Source organism: Tenrec ecaudatus, chromosome 15 (genome assembly GCF_050624435.1).
Source record: "Tenrec ecaudatus isolate mTenEca1 chromosome 15, mTenEca1.hap1, whole genome shotgun sequence".
Lineage (NCBI taxonomy): Eukaryota > Metazoa > Chordata > Mammalia > Afrosoricida > Tenrecidae > Tenrec > Tenrec ecaudatus.
In genome coordinates, this window is record NC_134544.1 from 40,977,303 (window position 1) to 41,001,299 (window position 23,997).

General features: G+C 45.4%; 1 protein-coding gene across 3 annotated transcripts in view; it reads right to left on the reverse strand.

Moving 5' to 3' along the window:
- Positions 1 to 23,997, reverse strand: part of MAPRE2 (microtubule associated protein RP/EB family member 2) — a 180,815-nt gene that overhangs the window by 117,524 nt on the left and 39,294 nt on the right. Inside the window, exon 1 of one of the 3 annotated variants that reach the window (XM_075532554.1) lies at positions 1,151 to 1,169. The exons of 1 other annotated variant lie outside the window; for it this stretch is intronic. Coding sequence is in view for 1 of the 2 variants with exons in the window: in XM_075532553.1 (XP_075388668.1) it covers positions 605 to 723 (119 nt within the window). In the remaining variant the exon portion in view is untranslated. Of the gene's footprint in view, positions 1 to 604; positions 860 to 1,150; positions 1,170 to 23,997 lie in introns of those variants that run through there. One more of the 3 variants, XM_075532553.1, reaches the window with a different exon arrangement.

The following is a 23,997-nucleotide window of genomic DNA, read 5'->3' on the forward strand; positions in this document are numbered from 1 at the left end:
GGAGATTTGGGGTGAATGTCTGACACCGTGACCTCTGCTGTCAATCCTTGCACCAATCAGCGAGCGGCATTCTTACAAAGCTCCATCAATCTGGCGGCTTAACATCACAGGCTGCAGCTTCACGGAGAGGATTCCATCTTTCCTGCACACACGCACACACACCAGGGCAAGCGCAAACGCTCTGCTCCCCACCCTCCCTCCGGCGTCCTGCGTTTCGGCGGCGATACCTAATGGCTCCTTCCCAATCTACAAGGGAAGGAGGGAAGGAAGCGCGACAGCCTGGTTGGTGCCTCTTGGGCAGGGGTTTAAAAAAAAAAAGCATGCATTTTTTTAAATCAATGTGGCGGAGACGGAGGGGGCACCTCTGCAGGCAGCAAACCTACACACGCACACGCACACGCACACGCCCTTTCCACACGCGCCCGAGACAAACGGCATCTGAAATCGGGAAACCTCGATGCGCACCCAGCATGACACATGCAGCGAGACAGCGCAGCGTCCCCGGCGCCCCGACGAGGACACGTCTGCAGCCCGGGCGGCGAGCGGCGGTCGCCCCGTTGGGTCGGGGCCCGAGGGCCGCGCGCTCGCGGGCCGGCCCCATTACCTGTAGGAACGCTCCCCGCGCACTGTGTGCTTCCGGAAAGGGATGATGGTCCCGTTATCCTGGATGATGTCGTTGTTGTTCTCGCCATTTGGGGACAGGGTTTGGGTCGGACCAGGCATTGGCGCACTCCCGAGAAAGGAAACAAAACCGCTCGCGGCTGCCTCGGGGAGGAGGAAGGTGGGCTGCGTCTTCCCGCTCGCCAGCTCCTCACACGCACCGCGCCCGCCGCCCGCTCGCTCGCTCGCTCGCTCGCTCCCTTCTCCCCGCCCGCGCCCTCGCCCCGCCCTCTCGGGGCCCCGCCCTCCCGGGCGTTGACGTCAAGGCGCCGGCAGCAGCCCCGGGTCACGTGGCCGGCTCCGTCTCCATGGCGACCCGCTAACTCATCCCCCCCCCCCCCCCCCGCCCTCCCGCCCGGGTTCGCACTGGGCGGCGGCGGGAGCGCGCCTGCGGCTGCGGGCAGGCCTACATCTGGCACGGGAAAGCCCGGGCCACCCCGCCGCCCCCCCAGCCGACTTGCCGCGTCTGAAAACCAGCTCTTCCTCTCACCATTTCCTCTCCGACCCGTGCGCCCGCTGCAGCTGTGTACACAAAAGAACGGTGCAGGCCGAGGGAGGTTGGGGAGACCCTTTAACTCCTTCCGCACCGGAGGCCGCGGCCATGAAAAGGGAACCTTGGTCAGGTTGCAGAAAACCAGAAAAGGACCCGGTGCCTTGCTTCTACAAAAGGCATCAGCTCAAAGGGCTTAAAATGTCCACGCTCGCCGAACAGCAGCCACCGCCTCCCCAAAGGAAACCGAAAATCCAAAGAGGAAGCTGCCAGTGTATTACCTTTTAATGCAAGCGGTCTTTTCCTTAATCGGAGGATGCGAGGTGGCAAAGGAAGACGTTCTCTGTGCAAAATATCCTCAGGGTTGTGTTGGTTTTTAAAGAATGAGAGCCACGATTATTGAAACGTTTGGCTGACCTCGGTTCCCCAATCTAATTCTTACACTCCCATCTGATACCAATAACCGACTCCTTGCCTTGCATTTTCACTTGAATGAAATGATCACCCTATCTAGTATCTGGCAGCTGCCAACAGTCAAACTGTTAGCTATTGTTGCAGCGCGGATTTTGAACACCTGGGCCTTGAGACCCATACTGTTCTTTCAGTCTCACAGGTTGGACACCTTTGAGATTAAGTAGCTTGCTGGAGATCATGCCACCAGGGTGGACTGGGACTTCAAAGTGCCATGCCTTCCCCTAGTCCGTGGTCTGTATGCGATGGGAGCACAGTAAGATAGATCAGGGTAAGACCCTGATACATGATGTACACCCCCAACATGGCCACCGTGAAGAGACTGCAGTTAATGACCTAGTAAGCAGATGTGCAGTCAGTGGATAAGCATCGAACAGATCCCGGTGTGTCCAGTGCTCTTCTTCACAGAGAGGAGGGGATAAAGAATTATCTGCTTCTCTGAAGGGCCTGGGACCCTTTGTTGGGAGAAACTGAGATATGAAGGAGGAAGGATAGGTGGTTGAGTAGGTGGCAGAAAATGCCAGGCGCTGGCTCATTTGTTCACACCATTAGGTTGTTTATCAGCTTTACCATTCTGCAATACAGATATTAAATTTTTAAAAATCTCAGAAAAATTTTGTCATTCCTGACAATTCTCCAGCATATCCCCCTGGTAATGACAAGTTATTTTTGATATCAAGCTTCTGAAATTAGAATCAAATGGTTCACAACCCAGATGGTACTGATGATATCAAACAAGGGGTGTTTATACTTTATATTCCTCCTTTAGATGATTTTTAATAATTTTACTTTGTTTCTCCAGTGATCTCACAGTGTACAAATCAATTCCTTCATCGCTCTCTCGGTTTAGAATTCTCCCCTACCCCCATACAACCCAGTCCCGTTCTGACCTGGAACTTAGATGGTCCACAGATGAATCTACACAGAGATGAGCTAAAAGTGGCATCAGAGTGGAGTCTTGGCTATAAAGATTCACACTTCCTCTTCTGATTCCTCGTGCTTTATTTAGGGTTGTCAATGTCCTTACCGATTCCACACCACCCCCCACCACAAGAGCTTCCCCTTTCTTTGGAGGCAGTGTGAAGTGGAAAGGCACCATTTACAAATCAAATAGTATTTTCAATTTGGGTTCATAAGTTTAGCTGACTTCCCTGAGATGGCATATTGAAGGAATGTGCTGGGCCTCGGTGGGTTACCAAAGGGCCAAGATCTGCAGGATCAGAAGGCATCATTTATTGGTTATACCAAATCATTCCATTGAGAGAATATTTCCACTCAGCTTCAAGGCTGCTTACGAAGAGACTATTGCCAGAGAATTTGGGCTGATGGACTAAAAGGGGAGGAAGGGAATTGGGTGAAGGAGGTATCTAAGAGACCTTGTAAATCTTCCTCTGAGCCACATCACTATAAAGGGACCCAGAGACTCTGAGACCAGTGATTACTCTCTGCAATGCAGGGGTAACAGGGGTAATAATTTGAAAATATTAAACAGATGTGTTTTCATACCTCGCCTCATAAATCAGGTTACCTAGCAGCAATTCTCCAGGTTAGCCCTAGGGACAGGGGGAGGGCAAATTCCACATTGGGAAGCAGGAGGATACTATACAGGGAAAACATAGAACAGGCAGGAAGAGGGAGGGGGAAGACCATCCTTTTCCTCCCCCACTTCTCTTCCCCCAGTACAGGAAGAAGGAAGAAAGGATGAAGGTAGGAAGAGCAGGGCCTCCTGCCTCGGGTCTCCAGGTTCAAGAACCAGACAAGAGCCTTAAAGCAGACTGAGAACAAAACTTTATGCTGATGGGCTTTCTTGTGTCCCATTTCTCATTTGAGACTGGGAAAAAACTGCCTTATAGAGGATCTCCCCCATCCCCCACCACCACCCAGTAGCCCTCTCCCCTCAAACAAGGGGCAGCCATAGCATATCACCACAACTGAAATCAAACTCCTGCTCTCCCGTCAATTATGGCTCACAGTGACTCCATAGGGCAGAGTAGGCGGCCCTGGGGTCACTGTGAGCCATAACTGACGGGAGTAAAAAAGCCCTCATCTTTCTCCTGGATGAGTGGAGAGGCTAGTGGTTTCAAACTGCTGGCCCTACAATTAGCAGCCCAACACCACCAGGGATCCTAGAACCATATCACAGTTAATACTAAAATCAGAAGCTTGCTTGTTCAGGCACTTGGTAGTTAGCCCTCCATAGGACTCCCAGTCCCCACTTTTGCTAGTGTGTGGTATGAAAGGTATCCGAAGTTTCCATAAGTCCTAAAGGGGCTAAGTAGAAGGTTGAGTTGATGATGTTATCTGGAGAGCTGAGTGTGTGTGTGTGTGTGTGTGTGTGTGTGTGTGTGTGTGTGCGCGCGCGCATGTGCGCTTGCATGTGCACATGGGGAGGCATGGTGACAGAAGCAATGGAATGAGTTCCACTGGGTGAAGTGTTTAGAGCAGGGTCCCAAAGTGAGCAGCCAGTTCTAAGGAAGTCACACAGGGCCAGAGCCAGGGCTGTTGCAGGGTAATCTCAGCCGAGGGCTCCAGCAGAATGCTCATGCCCAGGATCTCACCAACCACTCCTCAGATGATCTAGATGAGGACCAGAATGAGACCAGAAGATCCCTACACTTCCCTCACCCTCTCATGCCGTCGCAAACCCCACTCTCCTATACCTCGTAGAGAATGGTTAGGGAAGGGGACCCAAGATCAAATCCATTGCCATAGAGTTGATCCCAACTCATGGCAACCCTATATAGAGCTTCCAAGACTGTAAATCTTTATGGGAGCAGACAGCCTCATTTTTCTCCTGTGGAGTGGCTGATGAGTTTGAACCACTGAACTTGCAGTTAGGAATCCAATGCTTACCCAACAATGCCACCAGTACTCCTTCGGGGAAAAGGCGGGACATCTAAAAGTCTGAATAGTTACCCCAGAGCCAGAGCCTTCCAAGGAAGGTCTAGATTGGAAGAATCTGGGAATACTGTGAATTGGTAAATTTACCATGATTTCTGTTCCCGCTCACCCCTAGCAGTGGGGAGAGTAACATACCTCATTAGGAGAAAACAACACTGAACCAGTTGCTGATGAGTCAATTGCAACTCAGAGCCATCCTGGTGTGCCAGAATAGAACTATTCTCCATAGATTTCTGGTAGCTGAGTTTTCAGAATTTGATTGCAAACCCTTTCTTTTGAGCACCCACTAAGTGAACATGCCACTCATCTGTCTATGAAAGTACCAGACGTGATTCTCACAACCATGCTAGGAGGACAAGGGGCCACAAAGAAGGGAAGCTATCGAAAAGCAGGTTTGTTTGACCCGACACATCACAGCTTATCCACTACGCTATACTGTCATTTGAAGGCAAGTGCTTCGGGGCAGAGGTAAGAAAGGGTGTAATGGCTCTGGGAAATGGCACATTCCTTAGTGTGAAACCACAGCAGAGGACACCGGAGCAGAAGGTGGTGCAGGGTCCAGACCAGGTACACAAAGTCCTATGGCCAAGCTAAAGAACTGGACTTGAATTCCAAAAGTGATTCGCAACCAGGAAGCTCTTTAAACCAGAGCAGTTGAGGCAATTCTTATTCGTCGTGACTGGATGGGACAAAATAGAACTGCCATAGGAGTGTTTTAAAGGCGAGAATCTGTGGGTAAACAGACTACCATACCTTTCTCCTGCCAGGGCAGCTAGTGGGTTTGAACTGACGACCTCTTCATGAGTAACAAGCATTTAACCCCCTGCTCCAGTAGAGAAATGAATGGAGCAATGTGCTTAACAGGAAGGCCGGATTCTGGTAGTTATGTGGAGGGTATGTTGGCCATGGTCAAATTGAGTCAAAAGTGATGTACACAGAAACTTATGATAGAAGCCAAGCAAGAGCTTGTGGTAGTTACATAATCTGTTGTCAATTTGAGAGGATTAAGAATGAAGGGGTGGTGTTTAGCCTGTTAATCGGGTGGCAGCTTGATGACCTCATTTGGAGGTGCTAAGGAAATAAATCACTCACTTGAGGTGGGACACACACTCAATCCCTGGGAGATATTGAAGCTAGGCTAGTACCCTGAGCTGGGGAGTCATGTGGAGGCCCCTGCCAGTGCTGAGATGCTTACAACGCCACTGGATCCACAGACTTCCCACACTCTGGCCTGTGATCTTCCTGCATTCGGTGTTATTGCATGTGTTTTGTGAATCTGAAGAGGACTTTATGGATTGGTATCAGACATTTGGGCTGATAGCGGATTTACGGACTTGATCTGGACTCCAGTGGGATGTTCTCAATGTACAATTACTCTTCAGATAGAACTCTTTCTTATACACAGACGAGTGTCCAGACTAACACAGGACTGTAGAAACAGAGCAGATAGATGAAACTCGAGTACAATTGTGACGATTTGGTGACTAACTGCATGTGGCCAAGCCCATGGTTGAGGTTTACAGGTGGGCAGTGAGGGAGACAGACGCATTGAAAATGAGTCTTTTGTTTATGGGTTGGAGGACCAAGTGAATAATGGTATCATTTATCAGGCTGGAAATTGCCCTTTGGGGCGATAGATTTTCCCAATGTGTTTGGGATATAAAGAAGTACCTATAGGCCACCTTAGCATTCAGTGAGTATGTAAAGGACTGTGCACATAGGGAGTGTTCATTAAATGTATGTTGAACAAGGGATGGTGTAGGTGTGGAAGCTATGAGGCACCTAGTTGGCAAAATTATATCACAGGTTGATTATTAAAGCTGGAAGTATTAGTGCCCTCATGCAGGGAGAAAGAAGAGACCTGGGACGAAACTCTGGTCAACAAAAAATACCGAAAGCTGATTCAAAAGGAGACACCTGCAAAGTGACACAGAGGGATTTGCGCAGTAAGGCACGTTCCAAGAGTGCTGTCTCTGGACCATGGGAGAATCAGCATCACTAAAGAAGGAAAGGTCTTAAGATCCAATGTCCCACTAAGTTTAAGTCAGGTAAGAGCAAGCAGGTGTTCAGCAGATTTGACAAGGTATACTCAATGAAATTTTTGAAAGAATGGATTTCAAATCCATCAATGGTTACTCAGGAAAGTAAGCCCAACACCAGAGAAAGTTGCCAACTCTGCCATGGCCCGGACTAAAATTCTCCACAACCAAGACACTACAGGAAGGAAGAGGTGGCATATTAAGAATCACATAGGTGAGGGGGTTTCAAAAAGTATGTGGCAAAATCCCATTATTCTTAATTCCATTTTCTCTACGGATTTTTGAAGGCCCCTCATAACTGCATTCTACTGAATGCAAGCAACAGAATTCAACAAGCATTTGCTCTGAAAGTTCTCAGCTATATTGGAAGGGTTCAATATTCAAGTATTAATGAGTGAGTACCTGTCAGGCACCAGGGAGCCTCTGCGGTGAGTTACAGATTGAACTGCCAACCACGAGCCTGCCAGTCTTCAAGAGAATGATGAGTCTGCTTCCCCACAGACTTACTGACTCAGAAACACAAAAGGGCTGTTCCACCCTGTCCTGTAGGGTGGCCGTGAGTCAGAATAGACTGGGTGGCAGGTGGTTTCGATCTGGTGTCAGGCACCAGGTGACCTGCTCCTACCTTTGAGGTCCAATTCTCATGAGGTCAGGACTCACCACGGACAGGTAAAGCAAATATTTAAAGCACATGTTTGGAGAGCAGATTGCTAAAGCCAAGACAGAGAATGCAGAGGTATGAAAGCCAATGCACCAAAAAGAAAGCCAGCAGAAGGTCCCAGCACACAGACTCAATCAAGCAAGGCTGAATTGGCTCCAGCCCAAATTTTAATTACCACAGCTCATAGGTTATGTTTGTCTTAGGACTTGGGCCAATGAGGCCCAGTACTGGTGTATTGGCAACATTTATTGTCTCTCTACTTCTCCAGCACGTAAGGTTCATCTATAACAGAGATCGTTCAGTGCCTTGCATGTGAGGAATCCACTCCAGCACAGAAGATAGGGGATCACTACTTGGGAATGGAGGTTCGTCTTGATTCCATCACAAGCGCACCTACTCATCACGCCTGTCTTTTCCAGGTTCGAATGTGTTCACTGAAGCTGATAATCACCGAAGCTGTCAAAGGCATTCACAGCTGTCACACCACCTTAGATGGGGGCTCCCCTAGATCATTATCACCTCGGGAGGCAGACTGCAGATTCCACTTAGCAGTCACCTCTGCTGCCCTGGGACAAATGACTTGACTTCCTCCATGTGGATGATATTTACCAGTATGGAATTGCAGAGAGAAGCTACTAATCAATGGATTGAAATGTCCATACCCAATGTGGTCTCAGTGAGTAACGTATGTGGCATTGGGGATATAGGACTTCAAGTTGTGCTGGTGGCATAGAAATGTGCTTGAGATTAGTCCTTACTCATTACACCTCTAACCCACGGGCACAGGGAGATATTTTCAGTTCTTCCTTTGAATTTGATGGGATTTTTTTGTTTTTTGTTTTTTGGTATGTGTATGCCTCCTGGCATTGTATTAAAGAAAATTAGGCAAATAATGTGTTCCCGTAGATGGGGAAAACCCTTCTCAAAGCAAACTCAACCAGGATTGACTTTTGTGATGACTTGCCCTTACAGAGGAACCCTGGTGATAGAGTGGTTAGGTGTTGGGCTGTGGTCAGCAGTTCAAACCTTGGGAGAGCAGCAAGACTTTCTACTCTTTTACAGACTGAGAAACCCACAGGGGCAATTCTACTCTTCCTTATAGAGCCACCATGAGTTGGAAGAGACTCAGTGGCAGTGCATTTGGTTTTGGCCTTGCAGAGTATTTACTGGCTGACCTTTTGTTAGCTCGGCGGCTATATTTAGAAGGTAGAACCTTAGGGAGTCTTTCTAGTTAAATAGCAAGGTTTTTGCCATATTCAGAAACCGGGCCTGCCATTGCATGAGATGGGATTGTTTTCTGTCTTGGAATTTATTCTCAGGTTTGCGTTTCCTCGCATTGATCCTAAGCTTGGACTTAATTTTGTGGAATAACTGACAGAGTGAGACGTGAACGCAATTTAACCACTCACAGAGCATTCTCCACACTTGATCTCAGCCAAAAGGCCAATAAGTGATTCTCACAGAGCATTCTCATGTCTATAATCCTTCAATCAAATCTGTGCAATACGAGGCTTCAGTGTATTACACGAAAAATGTGCTTTTGAATTAGACCATCTGGCTAAATTAAAGGGCTTTAAATATGTTTTCCATAAAAAAATACAATGCGATAGATGTTCAAATTCGAAGCATGTAGGAAGTACGAAGGGAATACAGAAAGGGAAGTAACCATAACTCAGGGAACTAGGAAGGCATCCTTAAGGTAATATTCGATACAGAGATTTTTGCACTCATTCAACAAGTAGTCATTGGCTGCCTACCATAGACTAGGCATTGGGGCTGGAGAACGTTAACAAAACAGATGAAACTCCCTGCCCTGGTGGAACTTCCACTCAGCTGTATGCGTCTCTGCCTGCATGTGTCTGGATTTTGAGACAGACAATAAAAAAGTGAAATATATACAGTAGAAACACCTACAAAAGCCTGAACCTGGAAAAAAAAATAAAAACAAAACAAAAAAAACCCTGAACCTGTGTAAGGCAGAAGAGGAATACTCCACAATTTTCCATTCAGAGAGAACAATAAAAAAGTGGTGAGACTGTACCCTGTCAAAGGTGGGGAACTCGTGAGACCTGGCACCATCAGACAGGCCTGATGAGGTCTGGCTCTCACAGATGTCTCTGCAGTAGGACAGATGGTACCATGAGGTGGTGGGAAGTGAAGGCAGGAGGGACAGAGATCAGAGGAAGAGTCTTTCAAGTGTGAAAGGGGTAGTTCGAGTCAGTCTTCCTGTTTCGAGTTCTAAACACAATGACCTGAGAGAGATGACAGAGCTAGAAATGTGGATATCGGGGTAAAGGGGAAATTTCTGGGTAAAGACAACAGAAGGTGCAAAGGTCCTGAGATGGACGGAAACTTGACTTGTTCAAAGCTTGGTGAGGACCAGGTATGCCTAAACCAGAGAGAGTGTCCACTCACATCTATGCCTGGAGGTAGGGAGGCAGCTGAATTGCTGGGGGGGTGGGCAGAAAGGTTACATGGGGCTAGGATGTGCAGGCCTTTGCAGATGTAATGACTTTGATTGAAAAATCAAAGTCATTAAGCATTCATCTGTACTAGTGTTAGCAGTGGCTGCTGGCATAGTTGTGGAATGTCACTACTGATAGCAATAATAGTGCCAAATGTTTATTGAGTTCTTTCTATGGGCTAAGTGCTGTGCTCTATATTGAAAATGTGTTTTAATTCCTAGACAAATAGAGGAGGAAAGAGCTATTTCAAAACCTCTTTGTCAGAAAAGATTGTTAGTTAAATAGCTTAGCCCACCCCAGGTCACCAGCTAGGAAGTGGTGGAATTGGCATGAACTTGTCTATTGGATGTCCAAATCCTAGTTCTTATCCTTTAACTCAGTGTGCCTTCCACCAGGGCCTAGTGCAGTGGTTCTCAACCTTCCTAATGCCACGACCCTTTAATCCAGTTCTCTCGTTGTAGTGACCCCCAACCATAAAATTATTGTTGTTGCTACTTCATCACTGTAATTTTGCTAGTTATGAATGGGGTAACCCCTGTGAAAGGGTCGATCAACCCCCCAAAGGGGTCACTGCTGGCCTAGTCCACCCTGAGACTAAGAGTGCAAAAACTCAGGGATGAGATAGCAGAAGAGCAGAAACGCAAGACTGAACTCTGCCGTCAAGTCCATTCCAACTCATGGTGATTATATAGGACAGGGTAGAACTGCCCCCGTAGTTCCCAAGACTGTAAGTCTGCAGGAGTAGAAAGCCTCATCTTTCTCCCGCAGAGTGGCTGGTGGTTTTGAACTGCAGACTTTGTGGTTAGCAGCCCAACGTGTAACCCCTTCCCCATCAGGGCATGTCCTATAGCAGAACGACATTGGGTTACATCATTGTGGAGTGATGTCAGAAGGCATCTCAGTCTCCGGAGAAAACTCAGGAAATGGTGAGAAGAGAGGGAGCTTGGGGATGGAAGCGGTATAAGGGAGTGAGTTTCCTGGAAGCGGGCATTAGAAGAAGTGGAAAAGTAATGTTTCAAGGAAAAATGAGAGTTGAAGAAAGAGATCGCAGGACTTGGAGTAAACAATATATGTGATCGGCAGAAAAACAATTTTCTTACTCTTACTTATAATGAGTGCCTCCCCACCCCCTTCTGCATAGGCCTTAAATAGCTGTGTCCATTTCTTTGATACCTTCTGGAGCGGAGAGGAGACCGCAAACATTTTTTGGTATTTGTTTTCAAAGCTCAAATCTGGTTTCATTTTCACTCTGCCAAGATTGTCATAATTCAACCATCCAGCTACACACATGCCTATTTGAATGCTCTCACTGAAACAGTATCCCTGCCAAAGTTTATAAAATTCTTGTATTTCCCTTGCCTATTTTATTTCCATGTCAAAATTAAATGCATCTTGTTGAACTGACTGGATAGGACAACCAATAGGGGATATCAAAAGTCACCTTGGGATCAGCCGGGTGGCAGGAGAAATAAAAAGACTCCGGGTACCATGAACAAGGAATCTTCCAGAAGACTCCAAACTTTTCGAGAAGGGAACTCCTTGGGGTTTCCCAAAGCCACCCAACCCATGGCGTTGTTTTCTTGATTTGAATATTAAAAAGTTCAAACCGAGTGAAGAGACTCACTACCATAGTCAACTCAAGCCAGGGGGACAGATGCTCTAATGGGTACCAGTAGCCTCCTGAATTTCAAAGCCACTCAGGCCCTAGGCCACCAAGCAGCAACCCACGACTTTGGGAGGTGGGCTCCCCCCTGAGCCTCCCGGGGCCTCTCCTTCGGTCAAGTCTGGCGTGCACAGCGGCCACCGCTTACTCCCCACGGCGGCTCCTCTGCAGAGCGTCAATGAACATGAGGCCAGCAGCTGGGAGCAGTGTGAGTAATGGAAGAGAAATTCCCTAATTTCTGACCTCATGCAACTAAAATTTTACAAAAGAAAATTAAAGCAGCTTACTTCATTAAAAAAAAAAGGCAACTGGAAATCCTAAAGTCAGACAAAGTTTCCATGGAGATGAAGTTTCCATCTTACTTCATGTTTTAATTAGAGCTCATATTTTGTTTCTTCAAGAGCTTATACTGCCAAGTTCTCTACTCATATTCACTGAACATCTATCTATAGAATATGAACACGAGGGGCTTCTTGCACACAAGAATATAAGGGGTCACCTTCCAGAGGCTTCCATTTCATTTCTATATAAGGAAGCGCACACCTTCATTAAATAATAAAGAATTATGATCAGCTCGGGAATCCAGGGGGATCTTAACCATAACTAGAGGGAGACACAATGAGTTAAGAGTCAGTCTGTAGCTCTAGATGCAATTTTAGAGACAGACTCCCTGACACAGCCCACTCTCCGCACCCTCCTACAGAACACACTTTCTGTCTCTTTAGGGAGGATCCTGGGAGGCTTCAAAGAAGCAATGAAATCATTATAAACGAGAAGAAATGGCATAAAGCTCAAAGAGCAAATGCAGTGAATATTTATTATTTTGTCTTCTCCTCCTTCTGGGACATATTTCTTCCAACCGTGTGATTCTAACAGAGCTTGCCAATTGCATTACCCATCCTCCTGGCTGCAGGGGCTGCTTCAGGGATGGGCCCGGGACTCAAGCTCGAGCATTTAGAGCATTTCTTTAGGACTTTTTAAAATTAGAGCTGGTGTGTGTGTGTGTGTGTGTGTGTGTGTGTGTGTGTGTGTCTGTGTGTAAGAGAAAAAGTATGTTACTTTTCTCATTAAACAGAATTTTAAAATCAAGGAGCTATAGTAGAAGAAGGCTTCGACAAGTCTATGGAAACATGGAATTAAAAGATAACAGAAAGATGTCCTCATTACTGGCACAGAAGAAGAAAGAGAGCAGAAAGATTCTGTGGAGCACATTAAGACACACTTGGGTTAGAATTTATATTCTGGTATTTATAATTTGTACCAAAGCCACAGCTTTCGCATTCATAAAATGGTGGCAATACAATTTATAAATAAAACATTTTGAGATATACACCTAGGCTCCCACTTTGTGTCCCGTGTCCACAATTTTAAAAAATTAAATATTACATTTGAGAAGCTTGTATCTATTTTTTCCTTCCTTTTTAGATGGTTGGGCCAGCTGACCCTTTTGATCCATATATTTTGGCAGAAATGATGTCAACCATTCCTGGCCTAGACTTTCTGATGTCTCTCAGTTTCTTGGAAGCAGCCACCCGTTTAGAATGTCGACCACCCTGAGAGCACCCCGTGTGGGAGGTACCAATCATGAACATCCCCATTGGATGAGCCACCACAGAGAGGGACAACAATGAGAGAGGGCAGAAGCGCATCACCCAGCAGTACTGCAGCTCCAACTATGCGCCCCAAGAAGCCTGAGATTCTGCTTGGCTGTCCCTGCCAATTTTTTCTTCAGAGCTGACAAATATTGAAGGACAGGGTGGGTAAACAAAGGTGACCCCATGTGGTAGTCAGAGCAACATCATCAGAGAGAACAAATCTCCTTTCTTGACAGGGATGCTCTCCTAAGGGAAGGGGGGGGGGCACAAACGTGACTAAAAGTAAAATATTTAGTCAGGTTTTCAGGAGCACTGGGGAGCCCGTGAGGCTGCGGTATGGTCTCTGTAGTCACTGTTGCCTTGTTTGATGCCCTGAGTAGGTAGACCAGAGGCAGAAGCAGAAACTAGGTTGACACCATTGGTTTGGACAACACAGTGCATTTAGTGAGCAAGCTTCTCCCCAGTTGACTCCCTTTCCTGGTCTGCTCCTCGAACTAGATGCACGCCCAGCACTCAGTCCTGAGGCCTCAGCACCTCTCGGATGGAGCCAGTCTCCTTGTTGATCTCACAGTATGACACAGACTGTGTCCCTTAGTCCTAACATCCCACTTCCCACGTACAACCTCCTACTCAGTCATAGTCCTCTCCCACAAGTCGGTGCTTCATGACTGACTTCTCAATGTATTTGACATATCCCCACTGGCTTTATCTTACCTCCTTTCTTTTTTCAAAAGTCTTCACCTTCCAGATAAAAATTCCAAGTTTTGCTTTTTGAATTTAAGGCCTCATTCAGTCGAACTACAACAACAATTGTAAGAAGGGCGTGGGACAGGCAGTGCTTCCTTCTATTGCACATAGGGTTGTTATGCGTCTGAGCTCACTACCCGTAGAAACGTATCTCCCACATGTCGTAAAGGCAGGACGGAACTTGGCTATTTTGTAAACTGATATAGTAGTAGTTGTGGGAAACAGAAAGATTCCTCCCACGTTGTCTCCCCCAAATATATGCCCAACCCAAGATGCTGCTTGCTGCACATGGAAACTGACTGTACACTAGGTCTTTGAATGTAGGTCAGAGATTATTCTCCTTCAGGGTATCTGGAGCAACCAAACTGTATAGTCTGACTCACCCAAAGTAGGGCCCACTTCCTTCTGATATGGTTCCCTTGAAGGAGTGCCCAAGGTCAGGCCCGGACCACTCAAGGATGACTACACTTGGGCTACTACATTGAGTCTACGGTCCACCCATCTTGCCACATATGTACCCCTATTCCCTCCTTGTACTATTGCATCTACACCCCCAGGTCCTGTCCTGCCTATTGCTTGTATTGCCTGTGTTACAACCCCTTCTCATGACACACATTGCTATCTGTATTCAGAGGGCTGGCATGCCCCCAAAGATATATAGGCTTTGGTTAGAAATAAAACCTAACGAGAGCTCTCTCTTGCCTTCTCGTCCCCCACCTCCACGTGGACCACCAAGAGGAGCTGAGGTGAGCATGCTACCATGGAATGTGTCTGACTTCTTCATTTCACTCTCTCTTCTGTCTCCTCTACCTCTCTACGACTTTACTATGATGTTTATATATCTTAACCATACAATTTTTCCGATGAGCCCACGATTAGTTGTGGGGGGCTGGCACCCCCACACATAGTTCTGTCTCCAGGTCTATCATCAGCACAGGCCTCTGTCTCATGAAACAAGTAGCGTTTCTGGGTAACGCACATGAGCAACATGCCAGTTGCTAACCAGGACAGTGGATGCTCAACTCCACCTGGAGGAACCCTGAAGAAAGACTGAATAATCTGCTTCCTGAACAACAAACATCAGTGGAAACCCCCGTGGAGCACAATTCTACTCTGGCACATAAGAAACTGTCATGAGTTGGAACTGACTTGACAACATTTTATTTTTTTATGTCTAATGAGCTAAAGTGTTGTAACATCCAAGTATGCTAATGATCCCTGTATTGGAAAGACCTCAATTGTTATATTGGAAAGGCCTTGATTCTTCTTTGGTTTTCCTTATTCAATGTTCAACTTTCACATGCATATGAGGCAATGAAAAAAATACCATGGCATGGGTCAGGCGCACTTAGTGATCGAAGTAACATCATTGCTTTGCAATATTCTAAAGAGGTCTTGTGTAGCAGATATACCTAATGAGAGGCATGGGTTATCTCAAAATGAACCAGAGACCTGCTATTTATTAATGTAATCAATCCATCCTTGCCCAGTAACTGCTCATGTTGCCTGCAGTCACATGCAAATTGAGGGAATGGAGAGTTAGACTCCACAGCTCAATCCCACTTCTTGAGAGGAAAGAGTCCTAAGAGACCCACCAAGATCAAGAGTTTCACTTACCCAAGAGGGGACCATTGGAGACAGGTGCCAGTGAAGCTATTAAAGTGGGACAGGTCTCATAGCTTAAACAGCGTCACCCGTGGGTCACCCTGCGTGAACTTTATTTCAGGACGGCACATTCTCACCCATGGGAGACGATATCGGTTTCATGTAGTGCTCGGCCAATTCCCTCCACGGCAGCATCATTTTCCCCCTGTATCCGATCTGCTTGGCATTTATGAGTCTTTGCTTTGGACAACTGGTGCCCCTATTTTGTTCATGCCCTCAGCACATGCTTCCCTCGCTTACTCGGTAACCCGTCCCAGCCCGAGTCCCTGTCCATTCAGGCTGAGGAAGAAGAGGCAGCCAACACAGTGTCATTTTTACAACTGTTTTGACTATAATTAGATTACATCATGACAGTCAGAATCACTGTTTTTAAGCACATTAAAATATCAGCTTCAAAATTTATAAGGCATGATTGGTTGGGTGCAAGGAAGAATGCTAGTATTCCTATTTCCAACTGGCAGTGACAATGCCCAAAGGTCTGGGTAGCATGAGTTCTGAGGCTGGATGACAAATCCAAACACCGGCTCTGTGTTTGGTCACGGACATTTGGATACAACCTGCTGAACAGCAGCCTCACATTCTGCACGCAAAACACTCAGCTCTCAGTAGAGCAAAGCATTCCCCAAGTGGCCTCCTCCCAAATTCGCTGTACTTACGGAGAGTTCCCGAAGTTTGGACACAGTGCGGCGGAGCTGAGCCAGCGAGCTACACAGTGATTGTGAAACAGCTGCAGACCCATGCTTAGGTCATGCGTTGTACAAGTGCAATACCCGGGGGCGGGGGGGGGGGGGCGGGGTGGTGTTCAAACAAGATTGCGGAAGATTTCAGTGATCTTTTAAGTCCACATTCCTACAAACTTTGAAAGCCCCTCCAGCCAAGGGGCCTGATTCAGCCTGAGCAGAGAAGAACTGCTCTCTGGCTTTGCCAGGAACACTACAGACGGTGGGACGCTTGAGTTCACCAAAAAGGCTTCTGATTCCTAGAATACAATTTGAGAATCGACCCTAACACTCTATCGCTCTCCTGATTATTTTCCTCCACTCTTCCTCCTTCAAGAAAAGAACAAAAATCACTCACTCCCATTCTTTGAAACTCATCACTCTAACCATTCACAAGGAAATTTAAAACAAAACATCAAAACCCGAATCTGTCTGTCTTAGTAGAGCTTCATGCCACTGGTTTGACCGTGCAAAAGACAAGAAATACCCTTTAGCAATGAGTGCGTTGTTTTCTGTGATGTTTTTTGTGTATGAAGGAAGTTAATTTCCTCAAAAGGTCTCTTTGTGATTCCCCTTTGAACACCAGTGAGGCACATGGGAGAGCCAAGTTTTCTGCCCGTTTTTACGTAATTCTTTCCCAAATGGGAAATGGCGGCTAAGTAAACCTTGGGATCCAGTTCCACAGACGTGCCCAACAAATTTTAGGCATCCCAAGATTCTTGTTTCCATTTGCTAAAGAAAAGCAAGTTACATAGTTCCTAGTAAAACTCAAGTATGCGTATTTGAATCAAATGTCACCCCCACCACTACCACCAATTTAAGAAAAAAATGGCACTTAAAGAGTCAAAGTCTACAAACAGAAAACTGCAGATGGGGTCATGGTGAATGCCAGAGCGCTTGAATATATACAGAGGGCAACTAAGAGGGTCATGATGGGTTCGCTTGGAATATGTTTCTACTCTTGCCATCTCCTGGTTAGGAGCTTATCATTCATTCTTCAATAGGGTCGTGATTAGGAAGTTGCTAAACCCCAGCACATTGAACCTGAATAGAATCAGACCTTTACTAAGAACACATGCAACAAGGGGATTAGAACCATGTTCATTTTAAATGGTTTTCAAATTTTGGGAACAGCTAGAAGTCTGAAGCAGCCAGATCAGGCTGTCAGGTAGTTGGGTAAGGTTTCCCAATGACAGGATCATAGGGTGGTCCTTGCTGTCCTTGAAGAGGAGCAAGTGTGTTGTGGTGGGAAAGGCCTGGTGCAACTTGCCTGCCCTTTTCTCATCCAAGCCGCTTTCACGCTTCTTCAAGCTTCATCATTAATGCTCAGGAATGATCTGTGTCCCTCAAGAAATTCTATTAAATTTAGCCCTTGGGATCCCACCAAACAGTGGCCATAACCTTTGTTTGTTTGTTTGTTGCTATTTTTTCTTTTTTAAATCATTTGATTAGGGACTCATAAAACTCTTATCATAATCCATCCATTCATCCATTGTGTCAAGCACATTTGTACCTTTGTTGCCATCATCATTCTCAAAACATTTGCTCTCTACTTGAGCCCTTGGTATCAGCTCCTCATTATTCCCCTCCCTCTCCAGCCCCCTTCCTTCATAAAGCCTTGATAATTTATAAATTATTATTTTGTCATGTCTTACACTGTCCAGCGTCTTCCTTCACCCACTTTTCTGTTGTCTGTCCCCCAGGAAGGGGGTTATATGTAGATCCTTGTGATTGGTTCCCCCTTTTTACCTCACTTTCCCCTTCCCTTCCTGGTATCACTACTCTCATTATTGGTCCTGAGGGGTTTATCTGTCTTGTATTCCCTGTGTTTCCAGTTCTTATCTGTACCAGTGTGCATCCTCTGGTTGGATTTGTAAGGTAGAATTGGGATCATGATAGTTGGCCTGGCCGGCGGGGGAGGAGGGGCACGGGGTAGAAAAATTAAAGAACTAGAACTGATTACAAGGATCTACATATAAGTGTAGAAACAGAAAAGTGGGTGAAGGGAGACATCAGACAGGGCAAGATATGACAATATAATAATTTATAAATTATCAAGGGTTCATGAGGAAGGGGGGAGTAGGTAGGGAGGGGGAAAATGAGGAGCTGATACTAAGGGCTTAAGTGGAGAGCAAATATGTTGAAAATGATGAGGACAATGAATGTAAAAATGTGCTTGACACAATTGATGTTTGTGTGGATTGTGATAACAGTTGTATGAGCCCCCAATAAAATGATAACAACAAAAAAAAAGAACTAGAGCAGGTGTGTCAAACTGGTAGCCCGTGGGCCACATGTGGCTCACAATGCTTTGAAATAAAATGAAAATAGAAAAAATATTGTTATGAAGAATATACACTTAGGGGAGATCGAGGCAATACCATGCACACAATTCCCTCATTACATTTTATTTCAAAATATTGTGGGCCACAAAAAATTGCCTCAGGGGCCACATGCAGCCCGCAGGCCGCCAGTTTGACACCCCTGAACTAGAGGAAAGTTGTATGTTTCATTGTTGCTATGCTGCACCCTGACCAGATTGTCTCCTGCTCATGACCCTTCTGTAAGGGGATGTCCAGTTGCCTACAGATGGGCTTTGGGTCTCCACTCTGCACTCCCCCTCATTCACAATGATATGATTTTTTTGTTCTTTGATGACTGAATCCTGATCCCAGCAACACCTCATGTGATCACACAGGCTTGGTGTGCTTCTTCCATGTGGGCTTTGCTGCTTCTCAGCTAGATGGCCGCATGTTTATCTTCAAGCCTGTAAGACCCCAAATGCTATATCTTTTGGTAGCCGGGCACTATCAGCTTTCTTCACATTTGCTTATGCACTCGCTTTGTCTTCAGCGCTAGTGTCAGGAAGGTGTGCATCATGGAATGCCAATTTAATAGAATAAAGTGTTCTTGCATTGAGTAGAGACCCAATGTCCATCTGCTACCTTAATACTAAACCTATAAATATATGCACATAGATCTATTTCTCCATCTTCATATAAAAATATATTTCCATGTGTACATGCCCGTATTTAGACCTCTATAAATGGCGTTTGCCTCCTAGTTCTTTCCTCTATTTCCTTTTATTTTCCTCTTGTCCCACTATCATGCTCAGCCTTCATTTGGGTTTCAGTAATTCCTCTCAGTTACAATACCCTTGATCAAGCCCTACCAGGCCTCCTACACCCTCCTCGTCATCAATTTTAGATCACTTGTTGTTCCAGCCATAACCTTCTAAGCCAGTGGTTCTCAATCTTCCTCGTGCCACAACGCTTTCATACAGTTCCTCATGTTGTGGTGACTCCCCCAACCATCAAATTATTTTTGTTGCCACTTCATCACTGTAATTTTGCTACTGTTATGAATCGGGAGATCCCTGTGAAAGGGTTGTTTGACCCTCCCTGTTCCCAGGTTGAGAACCACTGCTCTAAGCCAACCTCTGTGTCTGAATTGAACTAGGTCAATTGATCGCCTCAGAAGCCACTGTTTTTGAAGGCCCTTTAACAAGTCTAAGCCAAGTGTATTACTGAGAGAACTCATCTTCAGCCAGCATCTGAATCTCAGAGACATGTTTAAACCTGTTTTGTTTAGAATAAACCTGTGCATGTATAAATTGGTAGTAATGCTTAATTTACACTTCTGGACACTCATGTTCTATGTCTATGTTTAGACATGGAACAATGAAATCTGCTATTTCTTCTTCAAAAGATTCTTCTTAGATATAATTTGAACCAACTATTTGCAATTATTGTTGGCTTCCTAGTATTTCTTGTAATGGACACTGCTATTGGTTTCGTGGGATTTGGGCTTCCATGTATCCTCTTTGTTTTATAATTTTGATTTATCTGGGGTCTATTTTCAGATTATATTTCTCAGAAGGTAAACCTTTCAAGCTGGACCCATCGGAACATGTTGCTCATCACCAAAAGTAACACGTGTCTACTGTCTAGAAAGTGACCCCCACTTTCCCTCATTTCACCCCTGGTAACCATCAAAGCACGTTGCTTTCTGTGTATAGATTACTCTTCACTAACAGTGGGGCAATACTATATTTGTCTTTCTTTGATCGACTTATTTCATTTAGCTTAATGTCCTCTCGATTCATCCATAATACAAGGTGTTTTGCAGACTCATTGTCCTGTATGGTTACATAATACCGCTTGTTTATCCATTCATCTGCATATGGGCACCTAGGCAATTTCCCTCGTTTGGCTACTATGCATAGTGCTGCAATGCATGTAAGTGCTCACATGTGCCACTGCTCTAGCATGGAAACCTAGGGGTGAGCTTGCCAGAACATACGATATTTCTATTTCCAGCTTTGGGGGACGCACTGTGGCTGTTCACAGTAGTTGTACCACATTACAGCAGTGTCTAAAATTCCCATCCCCCTTCAACTTGGACAGCACTTTCTGTTTCGTGATCACTGTCATTTTTCCAGGGAGGAAATGATATCTCGTTGAGTTTTCATTTGCATTTTTTTCCCCTGGAAAAAGATTGTGAGCAGTTTTTCATGTGTGTGTTAGTGGCCAGAATGCGGGACATGCTTTCTTGAGCAGGAAGTACGAGTGGTTAGATAGTCTCATTTCACGACATCATGATAGAATTATGTTGCTCCTGGCTAGAGACAATAATGTCATTTATACAATGCTCCCAGCAGTCAGTTCATTTTTTTTTTTAAACCCAAGCTAAACTCTTCTCTAAGCCAAGCACTAAAGAGAGCTCGAAGCTAGTTTATAGCCAAAGGACTGCCTGTCGCCTAAGTGGCATTGCCTCACACAGGCCTGAAACGTATCGGTCGGCGAGAACAAAAATAATAACTCGAGCTCTGAGACTCCCAGGAGAGAAAGTCTACCAGGCAGATCTGTTAAAGCCTCGTCATCACCTTGCGAACGCATCATAAGAACACACAGCAGTGTTATGCCATGGTCCAGTAAAGGCTTACCCTGAGATTCCAAAGCAAGCTATGGAGTCCTGGTGAGAAATGTTAAAAATGCAAATTCCCCACGACCTAGAATGTAGTCTGTCGAGGACATACCCTGAGGTTTAACTTGACTTGTCGATCCATATCCCCCCATGTAGTTTGCTATTAATCTGATTGTAATTCCTTTGGATTGCTTTCTTGAAGACAGAAGCATGGCTAACTTTAGAACAGAGATGAAGATGCTGTCACACACATCGTGAGCAGGCTGATATTTGAAGTTGTGGATGCTGAAAATCTGTGTCTTCCCACAGTGCAAGTATCCAGGCAACCGCCTGCTGAGCTGGGTTCCCAGATGACACAGGACTTAAGAAGCATGGAGTAAGGATCTAGCATCTAGGGAGATCATTCAAATAGATTGCATCATTTTTGCTCTTGAGAATCAAGTCATATATTTGGAGAGTCTGGAAAATATGAAAAACAAAACAAAAACAACCCAAGGCAATGTTCAATGAGGAATGTCATAAAGTTCGATGAGGAATTCCATGGGATAATGAAAACTATCTTCCCAGAGGCACGGGAACACATAGGTGTGAGACTGACACTCAACGGTATTAATTTCCCAATTCTGATCTATATAAGCTTAAGGTGCACTAGGGTCACTTTGAAACAGGCTCTACACAATGAGCAATGTCAGGCTGGATAAATAATGCTATGCCAGCTTGGCAGACATTATACCAGCATTAAAATGATCATCAGGAATGCACGTGGCAGCCTGGAAAATGGCTCATTACATGAGGTTTAAAAAGCTTCATACTAAAATATGCACCAAGCATGGTTACAACCTTGTAACAATTATTTTAGAAAACAAATCCAAACCCAAACCAAACCACACTTGAGTCTAGTGACTTCTAGGACAGGGTAAAACTGCCCCTGTGAGTTTCTGAGACTGCAGAAACCTCATCTTTCTCCCAGTGAGTGAGTGGTGGTTTTGAACTGCGGACCCTGCAGTTAGCAGCCTAGTGCATAACCACTATACCACAGGCTAGAAGGGGGAAACATGAAGCAGTGGTTCTCAACCTTCCTAATGCCGCGATCCTTTCATACAGTTCCTCATGTTGTGGTGACTCCCTAACTATAAAATTATTTTCGTTGCTACTTAATAACTGTAATTTTGCTACTGTTATAAATTGGGTGACCCCTGTGAAAGGGTCATTCTACCCGCAAAGGGGTCGTGGCCCACAGGTTGAGAACCACTGATATGAAGCAAATGATACGTTAGGGTAGGAAGACAGGCAATGTGTTTTCTATGATTCCCACCATGTTTTTCCCTACAACGGAAATGTTGGAAATACTATAGAAGTGGAAAGTCCCTGGATGGCACAAAGATTGTGCCTAGTATCTGAGCAGTTGGCAACTCGAAGCCACCCAGAGGTGCCTCAGAAAACACAAGTGGCAATCTGCTTCTGAAAGGTCAAAGCCTTCAAACTGTATAAAGTTCCACTCTGCACCCACAGGATCTTGGAATCTTGGAGTGAGCATCTTGGTATCTTGGAAATGGAAAACCATTGACAGCAAAGAGCCACAAGAGAAGAAGAAGGTCATATCGGTCATGTCACAGATGTTTTGAGAAGGTTAGTAGGGAGCAGTTGGACCCTGGGAGATGGTTGGTGATGTGATTTAGAAAGAATCTTCTTTCGCTCACAACCTACCAGAAATAAGTACAGGTGGTGGTCAAATACTTTTCTTTTTAAAATCTTTTTATTGAGGGCTCTTACAGCTCTTATAATATTCTATACATCAATTGTATCAAGCATAATTGTACATCTGTTGCTAACATCATTTTCTAAACATTTACTTTCTATTTGAGTCATTGTTATTAGCCTCTTTCTTTTCCCTCCCTCCCCCCTGGTGACCCCTTGATAAAGTATAAATTATTATTGTTTTATTATCTTATACCACCTGCTGTCTCCCTTCACCCACATTTCTGTTGTTCATTCCCTTGGCAGGGGGATTATATATTGATCATTGCAATTGGTTCCCCCTTCTTCCCCTACCCACCCCCCCCACACACATTCCCCCTACCCTCCTGGTATTGCTACTCCCATTTCTGTTCCTGAAGGATTGTTACCTGTTCTGGTTGACATCTCATGATCGCACAGGCAGGTGTGCTTCATCCAAGTGGGCTTGTTGCCTCTCTGCTAGATGTCCGCTTGTTTATCTTCAAGCCCTTAACACCCCAGATGCTATATCTTTTGCTAGCTGGGCACCATCAGCTTTCTTCACCACATTTGCTTATGCACCCATTTTGTCTTCGGTGATACTGTCAGGAGGGTGTGCATCACAGAATGCCCGGTTTTTAGAACAAAGTGTTCTTGTGTTGAGCAGAGGCCCCAAATCTGTGTACTTCTTCAAAGTATTGCCACATAAATATATGTACATAGGCCAATACCTCTATTTTTATGAATTAATATGGTTACATAAGCACACACCTATGTTTATACCTGTATCCATAGCTTTGCTTCCTAGATCTTTCCTCTGTTTCCTTTTACCTTCTTTCTGCCCTACCATGATGCTCGCCCTTTGTTTGCCTCTTAGTAATTCCTCTTAGCTAGATTGCTGTTGCTACCACACCACTGGGATCGCAAGGTCCTCCTCTCTGTTGCTTTTTGTTCTCTAGTTGTTCCCCATTGTTTGATCACCACTCCTTCTCCTACCTCATCCTCCCCCAACGTCCCCATTGCTTTCTCCTCGGGCTTGCTTCCCATGCCTGTCTTATATTGGTGGGCAAAACAACAATAACAGATGGCTGTCAAGCACTTTGAGCTGCCTTCCTAGATGGTAACTAAAATGATGGAGTCTGTGTTTATTTCTTGAAGATTTTCAATCCAAATAACTAATTGTCCATCATCTATGACACTAATGGTCATATTTCCATGAAGGAGTAACATAGAGTGATCATAACTGAAGTGATTGGGAGAGTAGCAAGGGCAGGAGGGA